The sequence below is a fragment of the Mesoplodon bidens genome, assembly GCF_964165515.1.
Source record: "Mesoplodon bidens genome assembly, chromosome: 17".
In the NCBI taxonomy this organism is placed as follows: Eukaryota; Metazoa; Chordata; class Mammalia; order Artiodactyla; family Ziphiidae; genus Mesoplodon; species Mesoplodon bidens.
This window is the reverse complement of record NC_138174.1, coordinates 13783274-13803192: the sequence shown is the minus strand read 5'-3', so window position 1 is coordinate 13803192 and position 19919 is coordinate 13783274. Positions and strand designations below refer to the sequence as shown.

The following is a 19919-nucleotide window of genomic DNA, read 5'->3' as shown; positions in this document are numbered from 1 at the left end:
ATATGTCAATCCCAAACTCTGTTCAATATTCTGTAACAACCTAAATGGGAAAAGAATTTGAAAAAGAATAGATACATGTACATGTATAACTGAATCATTTTGCTGGGCACCTGAAACTAACACAACATTGTTAATCAACTGTACTCCAAAATAAAATAAAAAGTTAAAGAAGATGATTTGGGGGATTCTCTTTCCCTCAGAACAAAGTCTAAGTTACTGCCCTGGGTTTATAAAGCTCTCGCCCCAGTCTGTCTCCCGAGCATCATTTTGTCCCACTCTCTGGTTTGTTAGTTGAGCTCCAGGTCCATTGATGTTCTCCCGGTCACTTGAACACACCAAGCTCAGTGCCATCGCACGTGCTTTTCCCTCCACCTGGAACATTTCTTCCTCCCTTCTTCCTGATGCAGCTTCCTCTCATCCTAGGTCTAAGCTTAAATAGTACACCTTTCAGAGGCCTTTCCTGACATCTGCATCTCTATCTTGGATTTAATTACAACCCCCATAATACTTTAAACAATGTATATGTGTTGTATTTGTCTACTGTTTTATCATCCATAGCTATCAGAACCTCAGGTCAGAGGTCATAACTGCCATGATCGTCATTATTTTCCAAGATCCCAATAGACACCTGAAATATAGTTGGGGCACCAAAAATACTTGTTGAATAATTCAATAAATAAGTGAATAGGGAAACTCTTTAAGTTTCACCATAGAAACTCGGAACCTTCTCTTCCATTGCATTCTGGTTCTCTGTTGTATTCTTACAGGTTCTAGCAAATATAGAATCATACTAATGGCAACTGTCATTGAACACCACGGTCTATTTCTCCCAGCCACGCAGAGCAAATTTAAAAAAACAGAGTGGGATATTACTGAGTAATGTAATATATACCACAAATAAATATTTGATTTGAGATTATGGTATTTTAGTCACTTATGAAAGACTTGCTTAGTTTTTAAAAGGTGATTATCATTTGTTTTGAGAGTAAATATAGAACCATGCTAAACCTCTAAAAATGTGTCTAATAAGGATTCATATTCACGGGAAGATTTAATGATTTAAGAAAAGTTTCCTCTAAACTAAAGCTAATGAAAACAGTACAGCTATATGACATATAATTTTGGAATGAACCTAAAGAATAATAACTAATAAAATTTAGTTTATATTTTTCTATTTAAAAGGTACAAATTCTTTCATGGACAGTACAGTACAGGTATTTTATAGATTCATGCTTTTAAAGGCAGGGATCTGGCATAGAAAGATCCTGATGACTTGAACTGTTCTGAACTGTTCAATGAGAAAGGAAAGGCTTACAAACATTATGCCATAGTCGCCAATACCTCCTCCCAGGATCTGTATTCTAGTGGATCTGTGCTCTCTTACAGATTAAAAATACTTGTATCAGTGCCTGACATTACTTCACCATCTTATTATAACCCCCTGAGGCACTAGTGTCTTTCCTCTGGTTCTCATGTCACTAGTAATTAACTTTATTGCCAAGAATGCTTGCTTTTTTTTCCTCTCAGCTGAATGTCTGTAAAATCTTTTAATGCTTGTACTCAGACCTCATTTTCCGACTTACTGCACTTATTTATATTTTTCCAGCCCTTGCTTTAAATTCAAGCTAATTATCAATAATGACTTTGCTTTAAACCTTGAAGTTACTGGTCACCTTCCAGCAAAAACTTGTGCTTCTTCTAAACCAGCAAGAAGAGCTTCCAGTCTCCTGGTGTCTTGTGTATTCAACCATCAGGTATGGAATAAAATTCTGAAAGCCTCATCCTTAACTGACATTCCATATACAGAAATGACTTTGCAGCTTTTTCTACTATGTCAAGAAGCTATTTATATCTTTCAATAGCATATGAATTAGGGATCTTAGCGGATGAAAAACTGGGCACCGTAAGGCACAATCGAAGACAGTGGCAACACATGTCTGGCTACGGACCAGATACATTATAATGGCCAACACGCATATCATGTCTGACGTCCAGTTTCAGCGCCAAAACCAGAGAGAGGCTCTCATAGACGGTGTGCCCATGTCATATGAGAGCTCAAATGAGGAAGCGGCAAACCAGTTCTCATAATGGAGAAAAAAGTAGGGCTCCTCCTACTAAGTATACTGGGCCAGATGATCACGTATCCTGATTCTTTCTTCTGCCCATCAAGAAGTACCCTGATTTATGTCAGAGTTTGGGATTGACATGTACACACTGCTATATGTAAAAGAGATAACCAACAACGACCTACTGTATAGCACAGGGAACTCTGCTCAATATTCTGTAATAACCTCAATGGGGAAAGAATTTGACAAAGAATAGATACATGTACATGTATAACTGAATCATTTTGCTGTGCACCTGAAACTAACACAACATTGTTAATCAACTATACTCCAACATAAAATATAAATTAAAAAAAGAGAGAAATATTGCAGAAAAAAAAGAAGTCTCTTGAATCTGATGCTCGGGCTTTGAGACTTGAAACAAGCAAACAAACAAGAAACATAAAAATGTACATAATGGCTTTTTAATAAGAACTGAGGATACTTTATGCTAATATAGCTTTCTACTTCTCTCCCTGTCATAAAGTTGTCTCACATGAGGCAAAAAAAGATTGGGGTGACTAAAAATACTTAAGGCAGTGGTGCTGTCTTAAAAATTTCAGTGATTTATAGAAAATGTTGATTCCTTTTTAAATTTTAAAATTGTATAATTGTTTATATAACATACTGACAACTTATTTTTTCCTGAAAAGAATTCTTTAAGAATAACATGAGCTCTAAACTGGTGGTTACTGTGAATCTCTTCAATCTTAAGTATATTTCACTGAAGGTTTCAAAAGCATTTTTACAGCAGTTAGTTTCATGTATTTAAAAATGTGAAAGCTTTACTAAAAATCTTTTTTGCTGCCATAAGGATTTAAATCAATGCTAGGATAAGAGAATGTTCTAAAGGAATGCAAAGGGTCCCCTGGGAACTGTTTATAGGAGCTTTTTGTAGAATACTATTTAATTGATCCTTATATAAAATAGAGCTTCTTTTGGCCATTTGTCAATTTATTTATTTTAATATTTGTTTAATATTTACTGTGTGTTCACCCCTGGATAGGCCTTGTGGTATAAAGATTAATGACACCTTTTTTTTTTTTTTTTTTGCCGTACACGGGCCTCTCACTCTTGTGGCCTCTCCCGTTGCGGAGCACAGGCTCCGGACGCGCAGGCTCAGCGGCCATGGCTCATGGGCCCAGCCGCTCCGCGGCATAGGGGATCTTCCCGGACCGGGGCATGAACCCGTGTCCCCTGCATCGGCAAGCGGACTCTCAACCACTGCGCCACCAGGGAAGCCCGACACCTTTTTTTTGACTTGAAAAAGTTTCTTCTCTACTAATGGAGGTCTTCACATTAGCAACTAATCAGAAAACAACATTCTTGTTCTAAAGAAAGGCAGGGATAGAAGCACAAAAAAAAGGGCATGGCTAATTTTGTTATCAAGATATTGGGAGCAACTTTGGAGAGGGAATGACATCTGAGTTGAAAGTTGAGGAGTGATTAGCGGTCGTCAGGGCTGAGGGTGGGACATACCTGGAATAGTTACGTGAGACTGGATTTCACATCATAATAAAGAGCTAGACGATTTCCTTGGAGACAAAACTAAAAAGGGACAGGAGCGCTTTCATGTTAGAATACTTATAATGTTAGAAGAGGAAAATTACAGAGTTAAAGGCTGAGAAGAAATCAGGTAAAATATGCTCTATTATGAAGGGGATAAAAGAATACATGTTTTTTTCAAGGATGTGCTTCTTGTAAGCAACATGTAATTGGGTTTTGTTTGCTTACCCAGTTTGACAACTTTTATATTCTAATTAGAACATTTAGTTCACTTACATTTAATATAATTATCGATATATTTTGCTTTATATCTATCATCATAATATTTGCTTTCTTTTTGTTTCTTCTGTTCTATGTTCTGTTTTCTCTCATTTCTTGTTATCTTTTGGATTTATTTTATTATTCTTAGTTTTCTAATTTCTTCCCTCTATTAGCTTAGGAAAAACAAAACAAAACAAAACAAGAATACATGCTGTTTTTCTTCCCACAAAATTCAAAGCACTAGATCTGGAATTTTAATTCAAAGAGGCAATTATCAAAGGAGGATGTGTTTTCCAAGTCTGTATTATTATTATTACATTGAATTACCCTTGAGAAGACATAAGGATAAAAGCAAAAGAGATGGAAGATGGTTTAGATAAATCCATAGGTGATTGCTACCCACACTTATATACAAAAGCTCTTTGGATGAAGCCACAGATAACAGGAATACGCTTCCTAATTTCAGAGTTTGACTTTTTAGACTGTAACTATGAAAATGCATGTGTTGATTGGCCCCAGAAAACTGGATGGATGACCTATTTTGCTGCAATATTTTCATGGGTTTTTTTTCTGGGCTGCGCCACGCGGCTTGTGGGATTTTAGTTTCCTGATCAGGGACTGAACCTTGGCCCTCAGCAGTGAGAGCGCAGTGGCCTAACCAATGGACTACCGGGGAATTTCCTCAGGTTCTTCACTAATATTCCAATAAATGTATTTCATTACTAAATGATCATTTGAAGAATTACAATATGACAATTTATAATTATGAATTTTAAGGGCTGCATAACATTTTCTGATGTAGATACCATTACTAAAAAGCTCTATTTTTATTGGCATTAGTCATTTCCAGATTGCTACTCTTCGCATGGTGACATACATGTGCCTACAAATTTTGCTTCTGTTGAGCCATGTCTCAAGTGGAATATTATAGCCTTCTTGACTTCATCTCCATATTCACAGATGTTTCTTCAACTTTATTTTCTCAGTTTACAACCTCACAAATAGTTTGGAAGTGTACCTGTTTCACCATAATCCCGGAAGTGAATTTTTAAAAACTTTCTTTGTAATTTAATTGATAAAATAATTATAAAATGGTACCTTTGTGACCAGCTAGAAGGGTGGGATAGGGAGGGTGGGAGGGAGGGAGATGCAGGAGGGAAGAGATATGGGGACATATGTATACGTATAACTGATTCACTTTGTTATAAAGCAGAAACTAACACACCATTGTAAAGCAATTATACTCCAATAAAAACGTTAAAAAAATGGCACCTTAAGGTTGATTTGATTTGTGTTTATTTCAACTTTAGAAAGAATAGATTTTTTTCCACATGTAGGTAGAAAAATTACAGTGTGATACCAGGAAAGAATACTATAAGTGTTAGGATGCAGTGACCTTTAAAGTATTCTAAAATAAAACTGTACACCCCAGAGGATGCAGAACTTTTTGTCTCTCAGCAGATCCTACTCTGACTTCATTCTCATCTATCAAACATGCCTAAAAACTCAGTCTAGAGAACCCAGAAGAATTCAAGTATTCCTCCCTCTTATGTCAATCCTGAATAAGTGTCGAAGTTACTGTTTGAGGAAAGAATCTGGGATTCAAATGGGCTTCTAGCTGCCTGGTTATACAACTTGAAGGAGTTACCTATATCTGTGACTCAGTTTACTCATCTGCCACATATACGTATTTTTAACTGTGCTCGGAGCTATGAAGGCAAAATTGCATAAATGATAGTTCTAATAAAAGAGCTAATGGAAAGAACCCTGACATATGAGGATCTGTGTGCATGTGTGTGTGTGTGTGTGTGTATACATGTGCTATATTAACCAACATTCATTAAGTCCAAACACAGTAGAACTCCGAGGTGAAAATCCTGACGTTATCTATTCTTCAATTAGTGTATTCTTTATTTTTTTAATTATTTTTTAAATTAGTTTCTGCTTTATAACAAAGTGAATCAGTCATACATATACATCTGTTCCCACATCCCTTCCCTCTTGCGTCTCCCTCCCTCCCACCCTCCCTATCCCACCCCTCCAGGTGGTCACAAAGCACCGAGCTGATCTCCCTGTGCTATGCGGCTGCTTCCCACTAGCTATCTACCTTACGTTTGGTACTGTACAATTAGTGTATTCTTTAGTCCAGTCTTTTGGTAATTGCCCCAAAGCCCTCCAAACACTAAAAAGTAGTAACTCTGTCCTAAGCACCAATCCATTAGTCATGGGTGGTCTTAACTGGTTAGCACATTATAACAGGAGAATTCTGTGGCTAGCCAGGTTCTTTTTTTTTTTTTTTTGCAGTACGCAGGCCTCTCACTGTTGTGGCCTCTCCCGTTGCGGAGCACAGGCTCCGGACGCGCGGGCCCAGCGGCCATGGCTCACGGGCCCAGCTGCTCCGTGGCATGTGGGATCTTCCCGGACCGGGGCACGAACCCGTGTCCCCTGCATCGGCAGGCGGACTCCCAACCACTGTGCAACCAGGGAAGCCCCAGGTTCTTATGATAATATAATTAAATCGAAAACAAGGGATTTTAGTTTTCTGTTCTCCTCAGCCTCCTCTCCCATTCTTGACTCCTGAAATTAAAAGCTATGTTTTATTTTTAATGTTATTTGAGGATTATATTTGCTCCAGTAATTTCCTTAGATAGTCACTGTCCTAAAATCAATCTGGTTGACTTGAAGAAAGTGATTTTTAGTGAATTGGAGAGAGAATTGGCAGTAGAGAGTTGATTGATTTTATGCCATGGTGCCTTGACTTGTTTCTCAGATCTGAAATACTGAGGCATTTCATATATTTCATGGAGATGGTGTATGGATATGCTTACTATAATTGTATAAAGTAAATGATAATAAATGACTACAGCTGAATCCAGTAACTAAACCCTCTGGTCCAAAAAGTCTGTCATCAAATGGATGGGAAGGGTAAGTACCCTTGAGGGAGCTCTGTTACTTCCTGGATGGGTGGATGGATGTGTTTGGGGAAGTGACCTGGCTACTCTGAGACCTAGATCCTTCCAACTGAGAAACAAGGAGAATCCTTGTTCATAAGATTCAATCCTTGTATTACCTGACATAATTCCTGAGGTATACATATCTTGGAGAAGTGTCAAATGACATCACAATGTGTCTTCACAAACATGTCATCTAGTTCATGAAATTTACATTGCTACATTTGAAGATTTTGAAAATAAATGTTAATATTACAGTCTATAAAATAGGTCTTTTCTAGAGTATATTTTGATGAAATTACTGACTGTACTACTAGAAGATATAATAGCTAGGTCAGAAAAAATTCATAGTTCTTAGTATAATATTTTTGTAGAGAGGAAGAATATCTTTATTTCTTCTTTTATCACAAATATTGCAAACATTTTTTTTACTTCTGTTTAACAAAATACCTCACACTTCCCAGAGAGGAGAATTTCATTCAAGATACTCTGTAAGTTTAAATAGTATTGCACTTCTCATTGATATATTAGAATATGTTACAAGAGACAGTGCAAAAATCCTAAAAAAAATAAGTATCAGATTGAAACTATTTTGAAATACATATATGACTTTTTATTTTTTAATCTTGCAGGTCTCTGTATTTATTCTGTCAAAGGGAACTTTTCTTGCATCAGGGAAATTAAGATAAATTCTGTTCCACAGATAGTTGCCAGAATCTGCCTGAGCCCCGTAAGTAATGCTAAGTCAGTGGGAGGAGAAGAGTAAAGGACAATATCTCTGGAATTTTTCTCTCTCACATGAAACTCTAGCGCTGAAAAAACTCCCAAAATGATTTTGTTCCTATTTCCATAAACACATCTTTAGACGCTCAGCCACTTTTTCAGCAAATCCAAAAATAAACCCAGTCTCTTCAACTAGTCACTCCTCACTTAATATTTTGAAATATGATACAGTATAATGTTTTCCGAAGTTTGAATACAGACCAAAATTTTAAAGTAATTGCTACCATTCCATTCAGCTAAGGAAAGAAAAGTGCATAATAATAGAGAATATATATGTATAAAAAGAAAGAAAAAGCAAAATGTATAAAAAAGTATAGGCTATAATGTCTTGGAATTGTAGTCATTGGATTTCAAACATTTTTGGGGAATTTTAAAGAAAATCATACTTTTGCTATTGAGGTTTATTCAGTCACTCGGAAGGCTATACATGGTGTTTGGAACCAACGATTTAGTCCTTACACTTATATATATATATATATATATATATATATATATATATGAAATATATATGTATATATATACATATATATAAAATATATGTATATATATGTATATATATAAGGCAAATTTGAATTATTTCAGAGTCTCACTCTAAAGTTTACTTGCAGTAGTATTTCCCATTTGGGCAGCAAGATTCAACAAGCAGATTATTTTCTGCTAAGTTGATTTCCTTCTCAGAACTTGGTTTCATACTAAGATTCATTTATCAATATGTAGAATACTAAAGTATGATTTGGTTGCTAAAAAAAATAAAGGCATTAAACTTATTAAATTCAGTTGAACCCAAGTGAACTCACTTTTTTTTTTCCTCTCTGTCACACACCCAGCAGATGTCATTTTTCAGAGCTGTGATCCTGTTACATCCAACAACATTTTAAACAAGTGCTATTTAATGCTTCAAAAAAATAGGAAGGGTAAACATGGAATCTTTTTGAGATAGATGACAGAATAGTGTGCGTTTTTATAAAGATCGTAAGGAAACAGGTGACTGAATCATTTCTCCCCCTCTCTTCTCTCGCACACAGGTCCTCTCATTCCTGTGTCCTGTTCACACATTCTTTCTGAGGTTCTTTTCCTTCTCCTGAGAGCAAGTGAGAACACAAACATCCTTATGATCAATCTAGAAGTGGCCAGCTTTCCTCCTAGGCTGCAGGGTGAGGAAGGGAGCTGAAGAGTGTGAGAGGCAGTCAGGGCTCTGGGGGAGCGATGACAATAAATTACTGAGGTGACTTAGATCCCAGGTCATAGTCTAGTCTCTGCAGTATTCAGACTTCACCAAGGAAAAGCTGAGCTAGACCAAGTCACAATATGCCCCAAACTAAGAAAACTAAGAAAATCATTAGACATACTGAGCCTGATACACCTTTATTTAGCACTGATTTCTTGGTGAAGGTGACGTATTATCTACCAGCATTAGTCCACACAGCACCCAAGAAAATTAGAAAAAGGCCCCCCCTTTGGACAGACACACCTAGGTAGAACACATGGTTTGCAAGTGGGGCTGGGCTGGTCCCAACATCCTCTGGTGGCCTCAAGCAGGCAGCTTTATGCAGAGTATAATCTGAACAACTGGACATGGGGATCCTATTTACGTAGATCTTTCTCTTTAGTGCTTTACAAATCATAAGACAAGAATAATATAACTAGAACATGTATTTACAATCATTGCAGAGTAGTATTGTGTCAGACTGAGAATGTAAGATTTTCATGAGCAAGTACCAACTTCACTCAGTACAAATGCAGGTGAGCATAAACTGATACTTGATACCGATTCCCTGTAATCAAGTAGTCAACAGAGCAATGAATAAAAGTCAGTCTCCTTGTTTATACTAACAGGAGAGTGACTACTTACCACCATCTTCAACTGTAAAGTGGAATATGTCACTTGTGGCATTAGCCCCTTCTCTCAAGACGTAGCATATTTTCATATCATCAATGTCAGCTAGAAAATAACCAAATAAGAAGATGATTAATTACTAGGGCAAAACTGGTGACTCATCATTTATGGTAAATCCTATTGGCTATTACTTTTCTGAGTCATGTTTAGATCTCCTTCTTCTCCTAAGGGAAAGAGTGCTATCCTATTTCTCATATCTCTAAGCCCCTTGATTTCAGCTGTCCCTTGGAAATCTGATCCCTTACACAGATAGAATGCAAGAGCTAGGTTATAATAATAGCAAGGTGTTGCCCTTCCCAATGGTATTCGCATGTTCATGCACCAAAGGAGTGACTATCTAAATACGGGATGTCAGACTCCATGACAGGTGGACAGGGAGATATTTTGAGGCCTGGCAGATTTCCTGGCACTACTGAAATCACACCCTTTGCCTCCCTGTAGGACTGGCCCTAAGAGGAAAGAGGTTCCTTGGCTCTACCTCAGGCTAACTTTTCTTACCTCTTGCGGTACAGTAGGCTGTTTAAGCTCTCCAAATTTTTGAAAGGAAAAATGAAGAAAATCTTTTTTAAAAAAATCCCACAGATTGAAATTACTATCATGACCCAATGCCAAAGAGAACTTAGAAAACATCGAGTAAAAGGTGAAACCTTTATTCAGAGTGAAAAGTTATTCTGCCTCGGAAATGCTTTTTCTAATGCTTTCTATTCTAGCTATCAAATTCACTGGCACAGTTTGTTTTCAGTGTTGACTAAAATACAATTTGAAAATGTATTCATCCATTTTATCAGTTTTTCTCCTTAATGATGCCACACAGACAACATAATAAAACAAACATCATTTTGTTCTGTGATACTCACAGTAGACCTCTATTGGATCTGGGCCAATCAGCAAGTAGTTATTTCCAAGGTTACATAAAACCAAGATCATAGCTAAAAATTGCTTCAACAATAGTATGTGGTATTTATTTGTCTCGTGTGTGCTCTATGGTTTATTCATCTCCTAAGATCTCTCATAAGTTCATGCTATGGAGTTTAAAGGCATTACATATAAGAAAATGATTTTATGAAAGAATAGTATCAAGTGATGCAAAGTATTAGAATCAACAAATTACTCCATGAATTTCTATAGCTCCACTTTACAGATGTGAAACATATGACCTACCTTGGCTCACACAGTTTTGGAAGGTGACTTGCTTACAATCAAACATTTGAGGAGGGGAAAAATCTGATTTAATAGTTAATAGTACCTTCTTGTTAATAGAGATACCTAAAGGTGAAGCAAGTTCAAGATGTGTTGTTCTCCCTTAGCATTTCTTTTCTAACTCTACTGTAATCTCCCCAAATTCTGCCTCTTTCTGCATGGCTGCCTTTTGTAGAAGATTAAAAATTTCTTTTTTCAATCTGTTTTTTGTTTCCACAGTCCTTTGCTCAGGATCTTACATTCAGTAAAGGCTCAAATGTTTGTTAATCTAAAATGAAAGAGCCCGGAGGTCTGGTGGTCCACACCTGCATCTCTCCCTTCGAATGGATGATGTCTCTCCGGGGGTAAGGAGTGAAGCCTCCTGCACTGCTCTTTACCTGTTTTCTCTTACAACTCCTAACTTTTACAACCTTTAAATTATCGGTTTAGGAATGAAGTGAACTCTGCTCTGACTACAGGTCCTTAGCATAAAGACAACATCCTCTGGTCATGTGGGGAAGACCTTTGTCCAATGTTCCCATTTCTTCTTTAATTCTATAAGAAAATCTAAAGGCTCCACTATAGGAAAAACAACAACAACAATACCCAATCCCTGTATCAATGTTTTCTAAGCAGAAACTATAGTACTTGGGAGATAGTTTCATTGAAATAAAATACCTCTTCAAGACTGATTTTTAAGAACTTTTCTTTTTTGAAGTAATGAGAACATGAATTCAATTATAAGACATTCAGGTGTCAAATTTTCTCTCCAAGTTAGGCCCAGGCTATTGATTAGATGAAACAAACTACAATCCTTTTCATAATTCTGTTAATAATGCATTGTTCAAAAGGGGGGCTTTTAAAAAATCTCAAGTGAGTAAAGACTTTGATCATAACACTGTTATTCTACAGGTAGCTCTAAAAATAACAAAACACACTATAAATATACATATAAACACTTGCTTCTTAAGGCACAGAAGTATTAGAAAGATTAAAACCTGAGCCAAAATGTTATTTTCTTTCAGTAAACATCTAACAATTAACTAGATTTTCTTCTCATTGTTAAACATGCATCAAATTTATTTCAGTTTATCTACATAATCATTCCATGTTTTATTTTTTTTTTAAATTCTAAGTTCATGAACATTCCTGGTAGTCACACCCTGGCTACCTTTGGGAAATTTATGAAATTGATTTCTAAACTATCTCCCACAAGATATTATTATGTATTTATTGTAGAGAAAAAAATCCAGGTACCTGAGACAAGTGATTTAGATGTGGGGTGAAGAGAGCAGGGAAGGGCACCTTGAGAAAGAGCAAAGTTTGAACTAACTAAATAATTTCCTTAATTTGTCTAATTCTACCTTGTTTACTTTTCCTAATAGTGAAATTTAATAAGTCTTAGAAATAATTTTTTTTTTCTCCTAGGGACCATTTGGTCAATTTATTTGGCAATAGCCTTCCCAAGCCATGTGTGCTAAGTGGACTTAATTCAGTGCATTGAAAATCCATCAAAATATAGTTCATCTCATCCCTTCATGATAAAACAAAAACAAAGAAAAAGACAATACAGTCCTCAATTTAGTCACTACTTTTACTTTCTCTACTGCAAGAGCAGCCATGGTAGCTCTATAATGGAGGTTTCTCCATTTTTACTCACTTACCTAATCTCCATAAACAACTCCTATGAACCAAACTCCAGCCTCAACTTGTTGTAATGAGTCCTGTGTGATTAAATACCAACAGCTTTCCTAGTCAATATTTGGTTTCTTACTGGAACGTGATGATTTCTTTTAAAATGTAATCTTAAAAATTTATCTTCACTTTTTATAATGAACTCATAACTACTCTATATTTACAAATGACTATAAAAAGTAATCATGGTGCATCAAGTCAGTGACAGATAGAGCAACAGCCTGTGATGAAATAGCAGAATTTTATGGCTCAATATTTAGGAAATAATATTCCAATATTTTGAGCTGTTGGACTTGGTCCATAGAAGTTAAATTAAATAATTTGCTTATTTTCCTTCTTTTTAAAAAAAATCTCTAAAATCAGGTTATATTTTCTTATCAGAGGAGTCGTTTGAAGTAACATTTTCAATCCTGTAAAGAATATCCTTTCCATATTCCTTTCATCCTCTTTACTTTCCATGAAAATAAACCAGTCTAAGATTGCATGCATCTCTACCTTCAGAAAGCCTTCACACAAGTTTCCTGCTGGTCTGGCCTGACACTTGGCACTCTGAAGTTTTCCTGTCCCTGCAGGCCCTAAGATATAGTCAGGCTTTCACCCAAGAATCAGGAGGTTGGAGTGTAGGGCTATTTGCCAGCATCTAAAACAGAGAAGCAGTTTACTTTAACACTACACTTTGCAACATCCATGTTTAGTAAAGCATTTGTTATCTAAGAGCACAACACTGCTGCAGGAAAAGAACACTCCCCCTGGGAAGTCCTGGGGTTTAACTCCATCTGGTTTCCATTCTGACAAGGGTGAGATTTTCATGAAAGCAACCCAAAGCTCTTTGTAATGAAAGTCGCACGTTCTAGAAAACAGAGCTCTAACTCCCAAGCCAGCAGATTGAATGGGCTTCTCCCTTTAGTCACCGAGTAACTCTGCAGGTCACCTGCCCTTCCTGTCTCAGATTCTGTCCCCACACAAAGAAAACTGAGGTTACAAAAATGCTTTAGTCTCAAGGATGCAGATGCTTCAGGCAACGGTGTTGGTTACTGTGTTTGAAACAGGGTAGAGAGGAGGTTGGAAATGAGAAAATAATTTCTTCCTTCGACTACTAATCTTGTTAACATATCTTCAGGTTCTTAACAATGAAGTGGATGTATGGTTTGGTGGTGGACTTACTGTCTTCTTATACATCATTAAGTATACTTTCTTTTCTTGTGTGGATTGTCGTAGCATGCCTTGTACATATAATCATTCTAAATCTAGATAGGTGTTTACCTCTTACATCTTTGGGCTGGTGTTAGCCTAAGTCATAAAATCTTATAAAAACTATGAAATCTACAAAGTAAATATAAATACACCTTTTTATTTTCGTTACAAATTTTCTAACAACTATACCAGACTTAGAACAAATCCTCTAAAAAAGCAATCAAAATAATATAAATTTGAAGGTTCTATGTGAATGGTGGGTGATGATAATAAATAATAATGTGGATGTATAGAATTTAGAAAGCACATCTTTCTCTAAGATGCTAACATGAACTGTCTGCAGCATATAAAACAGGCTGCTCAGAGGACGGGCGTGGCTAACAGAGCCGAACTGGAAAGCCTGCTTTAAATTTTTTTTTTTTTTTTTTTTGCGGTACGCGGGCCTCTCACTGTTGTGGCCTCTCCCGTTGTGTAGCACAGGCTCCGGACACGCAGGCTCAGCGGCCATGGCTCACGGGGCCCAGCCGCTCCGCGGCATGTGGGATCCTCCCGCACCAGGGCACGAACCTGTGTGCCTTGCATCGGCAGGCGGACTCCCAACCACTGCGCCACCAGGGAAGCCCCGCCTGCTTTAAATTTAATTCACCAAAGTCGAGCTCCTCCTTTGACAATTTAGCTTGTATTTTCAAAATACGATACTCCTTCTAATAAAAGTCACTGCAGTAGGACATATAGCAAGAAGGGAGCTGTTCTCCCAGGAAAGAGAGTCCCTGTATTTTCACCTCCCTTTCATTTCCCTCCTCTTCCCTCCCCTTCCCTTGGAGTCTAATTTGATGCTCTATTTATGAAGTTTTCAGTGACAGCCATATCTCAGGAAATAAGACTTGGAGTGCCCTTTGATCCTAAAGAAAGAAAAGTGAACCATACCTTGTGTAAACTGAGTCACACTGTGGTTGCCTTGGCCCAGGTTGAGGAGATATCCATGTCGCGGGGCCTCCGTCACAATAAACCTAAGAGAAAAACGTAAGCTGTCTCTGTCCTCCACTTTCAATACTTTACTTGTGATCATGAACCCCAAGTGGCCTGTGGCCAGAGGGCGAAGTGTAGAAGCCCCTTTGTTCACTGCAATTTGGGGGACACTATTGTCAACAGCTAAGACCTGGATCTTCATCACTTGGGGTCTTCTTGTTTCAAATACTGTATCAGGGAAAACGTAGAACTCTGTATGGGAACCATCAGTCACCATGAAGGAGAAGCTGTCTTCACTTGACTCGGTGCCATCATGTCTGTAGCTGATTAAGTTTTCATTCAAGTCTTGCTTGGTAAAAATCATGGCGGGTCTGGTATTGTTGAATAGGAGTTGACCATGAACAGGCACCTGGGTGATAGTGAATTTCAAGAGTTTGTCTGGAGTATCTCTATCTTCCACAGTGAGTTCAAAGGGAGTAATCAGCTTGTTTTCTCCTTCGCTGACAACCAGGTTATGGATGGTGACCACTGGCTTTTTGTTGTCCACATCACTGATGGAGATACGGAATGTCCGGAAGACGGGGTTACGTCCGTCAGTGACTTGAAACTCAAAGCTGTCCATCTTCACCTCATCATCAGCTGTGTGGATGTAGTAGATTTTGTTGCCAGCCAGTTGGAGCTGAGTGAAAGATGTGATGGATACTCCAGGTTGGTCTGTGCATTCTAAGTGACCTCTCATGGGAGCCCTGGTGATGGTAAAAACTAAGTTTTCATCAGGACTGTTCAAGTCACTAGTGCTTAGTAGGTCTGTTGTGAGGGTGACCTTACCACCTTCTTTCAAAGACACTCCCTTACTTATCACATCAGGGAAGACAATGTCAAGACTCCCAATAGACACATAAAAGTAGCGATCTATAAGGGCATTTATTCCATCAGTCACATCAAATTTAATTAGATCCCGAATGCCCTCTTGCCCAAAATGGACGTACTGAATTAAGTTCCTGTCCACTTCATCCTGGGTAAAATTCATGCCCAGTGTGATATTTTCAAAGACACCTGTAGGTTTTTGTCTCTGTAATAAGCCATGTCCTGGCCCATAACGAATAATATAAACCAAGGATTCGTCTTCAGAATCTAAATCAGTTGCCATTAATATTTTGTTGTTGATAATTTTGGTTTCCCCAATTTCTATTTCCAGTCCATTATTGATGGCCATTCTGGGGGTCTCATCATCAACAGGGATAATCATAATGATGACCATCTTTTCCACAGAGTGCTTACCATCTGTTAGTTTAATCATGAAGCTGTCTTCCTGAGTCTCAGAGTCATCATGCTCATAAATAATGCTGGAACTCTCTATGATCTGGTCCAAGGTGAAGCTTTCAACCAAAACCGTGCCATTTATCAGCTGGTTCATGATGTGACCGTGGGTAGGAAACCTGGTAATAATGAAAGTTAAATCATCTGGGGGAAGATCAGCATCAGCAGCATTGAGGATGGGCGTATCGACCACCAGACTCATGCCTTCCATCACCATAAATTCTCTCATAAATATTTCTGGCTGTTCATCATTGGTGGGAATGATTATGATGGGGAAAAAATGTCTCTCTGAAAAGTTAATGCCATCAGAACAACGAAATATAAATCTGTCTTCCACCGGTTCCACTCCTTTGTGGACACTCTGGACGTAGTTTATATGACCCTGCCTGAGATCTTTCAGAGTGAAAGCACTTATGGCAATTCCTGCTCTGGATTTTTCAGAGCCTGGGGCTGGAGAGATATTCTCCACGTAACCTGAGGTAGGCTGAATAACTATGGTGCACAAGATGTCATCAGTGAGGGAATCAGTATCTTCAGCACTTATGTGCATTGAGGTTATAACACTTTTATCACCTTCCATCACTATAAACCGTTCACCTACAGAAATTTCTGGGGCCTGGCTGTCAACAGGGAGGATGGTCACCCACACGGTAACTCCTTGGATAGTATTACCACCTATTCTCCATTCTTGAGACATATCTGACAGACTCAGATTGAAAGAGTCCTCCTTGGGCAATAGACCTATCTCCCCGCTAGTGTGGGCGTAAACGACTGAGCCCTCCAAGATGTCCCTTTGGGTAAACTGCTCTGCTGGAACTCCATTGACCAGGATTTCTCCACATAAGGGTGGATCTTCCAAGAGGAAAGTCAACATCAAATCATCAGTGTCCTCATCGGTCCCCTTGATAACACTGGCAGTGATTTCAGTAGCCCCATTTTCTAAAACATCTAGATAGGACCCCAGAGTGCCCGCAGGAAGGCTCAGCATGGGCACCTCATCATCCACTGGCCGGACATTCACTCTGAGAGTGATGGGCACCACATGGTGTCTGTCGCTGACCTCCAAGGAGCAACTATCAGTCAGAGATTCATCCCCATTATGCGCATAGGAAATCCGACCCTGTTTTATGTCCTCTAAGTGGAAAATCCCATCTACACTCAGTATCTGTCCGGACATCCTCATGTGGCCATGTTTGGGTGCCTGTGTGAGAGTGAAAGTGATGTGGGCCACATCAGTGTCTATATCATTCACACTCAACTCAGACTCACTCAGGATGTGGTGGCCCTTTTCCTGAATAGTGAAGCCAGTGTTGAGGATCTCAGGTGGCTGGTTGTCCACTGGCTGCAAGTAAAGGGTGAAAGTGCCTGGAGCCACATTCCCAGCTCGGTCCTCCACCTGGAATTGGAACTGGGCCACTCGGGCAGCCACTCCCAGTTCTTGATCTGGAGGTCTGTAAGCAATTTTATGGTGGTTGACCTGGGCTTGTGTAAAATGGGCCACCACCACTGAAGGGTTGTCAGTCAGGACCAAGGTGCCCAGTGGGGCTGGTGAGTGGTTTTTATCTGTGTCCATTGGGGGCTGTGTCACCGTGTAGCGCAGTTCTCGGTCGTCTGTGTCCAGGTCAGTGTAGTGCAGCCACTTCTTCCTCAGCGGCGTGAGCTGGGATTCCTGTACCACCATCCGAAGCGGACAGCCGCTGCCCAACTCCGGAGGGAGGCGATCCACTGGATGAATGCGTATCACAAACCTCTGTAGCCCAGACCTGTTAGGGGGGTCATGGTTATCCTGGACTTGAAATGTGAACTGGTCCATTACTGGCCCGGGACTGTGAGGCCCAGAGTGCCTGTAGAAAAGCCTCCCCTCCGTTATGTCTCGCTGCCTCCACTCTGTCACTGTTTTCTCATAGAATGCTCCCTGTTTTCTCCAAGGGCCCCTGATCAGCATCTCTTCCTCCTGGGGAGGATGGGTTTGACGGAGAAGCAGATGCCCTGTAGTTGAGGAGGGCGACTCTAGCACAAAAAGAAGCAGAGAGTCATCTGAGTCCATGTCAGCTGCACTTAGAGCTTGGGGCAGGATGGGCACGGTTTCACCCTCTGCCAGTGTCAGCCCCGTGTTGGCATTGAGGACTGGTGGCTGGTCATCCACGGGCACTAAGGTGATAGGGAACAGGAATTGCACCTGGTGTCTGCGTCCTCCATCCGCCATTCGAAGCACGAGGTTGTCACTTAGGGAGCCATCTTTGTCATCGTGGTGGTAGACCACGTGGCCGGCTGCCAGCTCGGCTACCGTAAATGTCTTAGGGGCAGAGTTGCCACTTGAGGCACCCAGAAGGACAAGGTGACCATGTCGGAGGCCAGCCACCACCTCCAACTGTACCGCCTCTAGGTCATCCTCATCACTGACGACCAGGTTCTGTGGTCCACTGCCTGCAGGGCCAGTGAGGGGCCGAGACTGGCCCTCATAGAGAATGAGCCCAGTGTTCCGGGTGACCACTGGAGCCAGTGTGTTCATGGGCTTCACCACCACCATGAAGGCAAAAGGCTCTGAAGCTGCTCCTTCTGGGTCCACTACCTCCAGCTCCAGTTCAAAGAGACGCTCCTGGTCGGAGTCCTCAGAGGGGGGCTGATAGGCAATCTTGAGGAGGTGCAAATCCCTCTGAGTGAAGGAGGAGAGAGGCAGACTGCGATCATCAGTGCTCACCAGGTAGCCCTGGCCAGGCTGGAAAGGAGAGGTGAGATTGAAGATCAACAGGTCGGGAGTAGACTCAGCATCCTCGGCTGCCAACATGTCTGGCGTCAGGGCGGTCAGTACAAACTGGTCCACCTCCATCATCATCATGGCCACAAAACTGGGCTTGGGGGCAGTGTTCTCAGCCCCTCCTCGGATTCTCACCAATACTTGGAAGTGCTCGCGTTTCAAAGCAGGGCTGCCCACAGGAGACCCTCGTGAGCGCAGCTCCACCACCATGGGCACCCAGTCCCTGTTTGGAGAACGACTGGGGGCCGTGTGGCGGTAGCGCACGCCTAGTTCCTGGAAAGCTTTGCAGTCCATCAGGAGCGGCTCCTGGGTGCCCGCCTCGCTGGCACGTCCCGGGACTGGCGGGTAGTGAAGGAGTTCCCCGTAGCGAGGCAGCGCGCCCAAGCCAGACAGGATGCCTACGCGACACTCCTCAGCCTCGGGCTGGTAGGCGAATTCCAAGGTCCGAGCGTCCAGGGCATTGCTGGTGCCCAGCAGCTCCTCCACGACCAGGGGCAGGTTCCGAGTTACAACCTCCAGTTGGGTGAAGACCACCTCCACCTCCAGCACCAAGGGTAGCACTGCCGCCCCTCCCGGCGCGTCGTAGCGGAGCTGCAGCCGGACCCGATCCCGCGACGGGCTGCGCGCGCCCAGGTGCGAGTAGCGCACCTCGCCAGGGCCGAAGTCGCACGGGAAGCGCTTGGGACTCAGACGGCCGGGCCGCTGGGCCAGCGCATCGTTGTCTAGCACGGTCACCACGCAGCGATCCCCCGGCTGCACCTGCAGCACCAGGTCCTGCAACGGATCCAGCCAGACCTCACGGCCGAAGGGCACCCGGAGCCCGCGGTTCGCCGGCACTATGGCCTCTTCGGAGGGGACCCCTGCAACGCCCGCGAGATCCGGGGACAGCAACGCCCGGCCGGGGTCAGGGGGCTGTGCCCGGACGCGGCTTACCAGTGACAGGAGAAGCAAAAACAGCAGCACCCGCCGGGGCGGCGGCGGAGGCAACAGCTGAGAGGTGGTGGGGTTCGCTGCGTGGCGCGCGCGGGCGGTGATCCCGGGGGTCCGGGCTGCGTGCATGGTCCGGATGTTAGGGCTCGGACGGGTCGCCCTGAGAGCGCAGCCAGTCCCAGTCCGGGGCAGGTGGTAAGAGAGCCCTCCGGGAAGCGCCAGGAATTCCGCACGGCGCCCGGAGGTTCCTGCTGTAGCCGAGGCTGGACCAGAAGGATGGGAAAGAGGCTCGGCACGGTCCCCGGAGCTGCCGGGGAGGCTAAACCGTCCCGGCCGGTCCAGCTCCGCGGCTCGCGGATCAGTCGAGCGGA

The 19919-nt window shown here is 41.4% G+C and overlaps 1 protein-coding gene across 1 annotated transcript in view; it reads right to left on the bottom strand.

Annotated features, from left to right (window-relative positions):
• Positions 1 to 19677, bottom strand: part of FREM2 (FRAS1 related extracellular matrix 2) — a gene marked incomplete at its 5' end in the record, with an annotated part of 148847 nt that extends 129170 nt beyond the window's left edge. Inside the window, 2 exons of the mRNA XM_081215111.1 lie at positions 9459 to 9548; positions 14499 to 19677. Coding sequence (XP_081071237.1) covers positions 9459 to 9548; positions 14499 to 19677 — 5269 coding nt within the window. The remainder of the gene's footprint in view (positions 1 to 9458; positions 9549 to 14498) is intronic.
• Between the last annotated feature and the right edge of the window lie 242 nt (positions 19678 to 19919).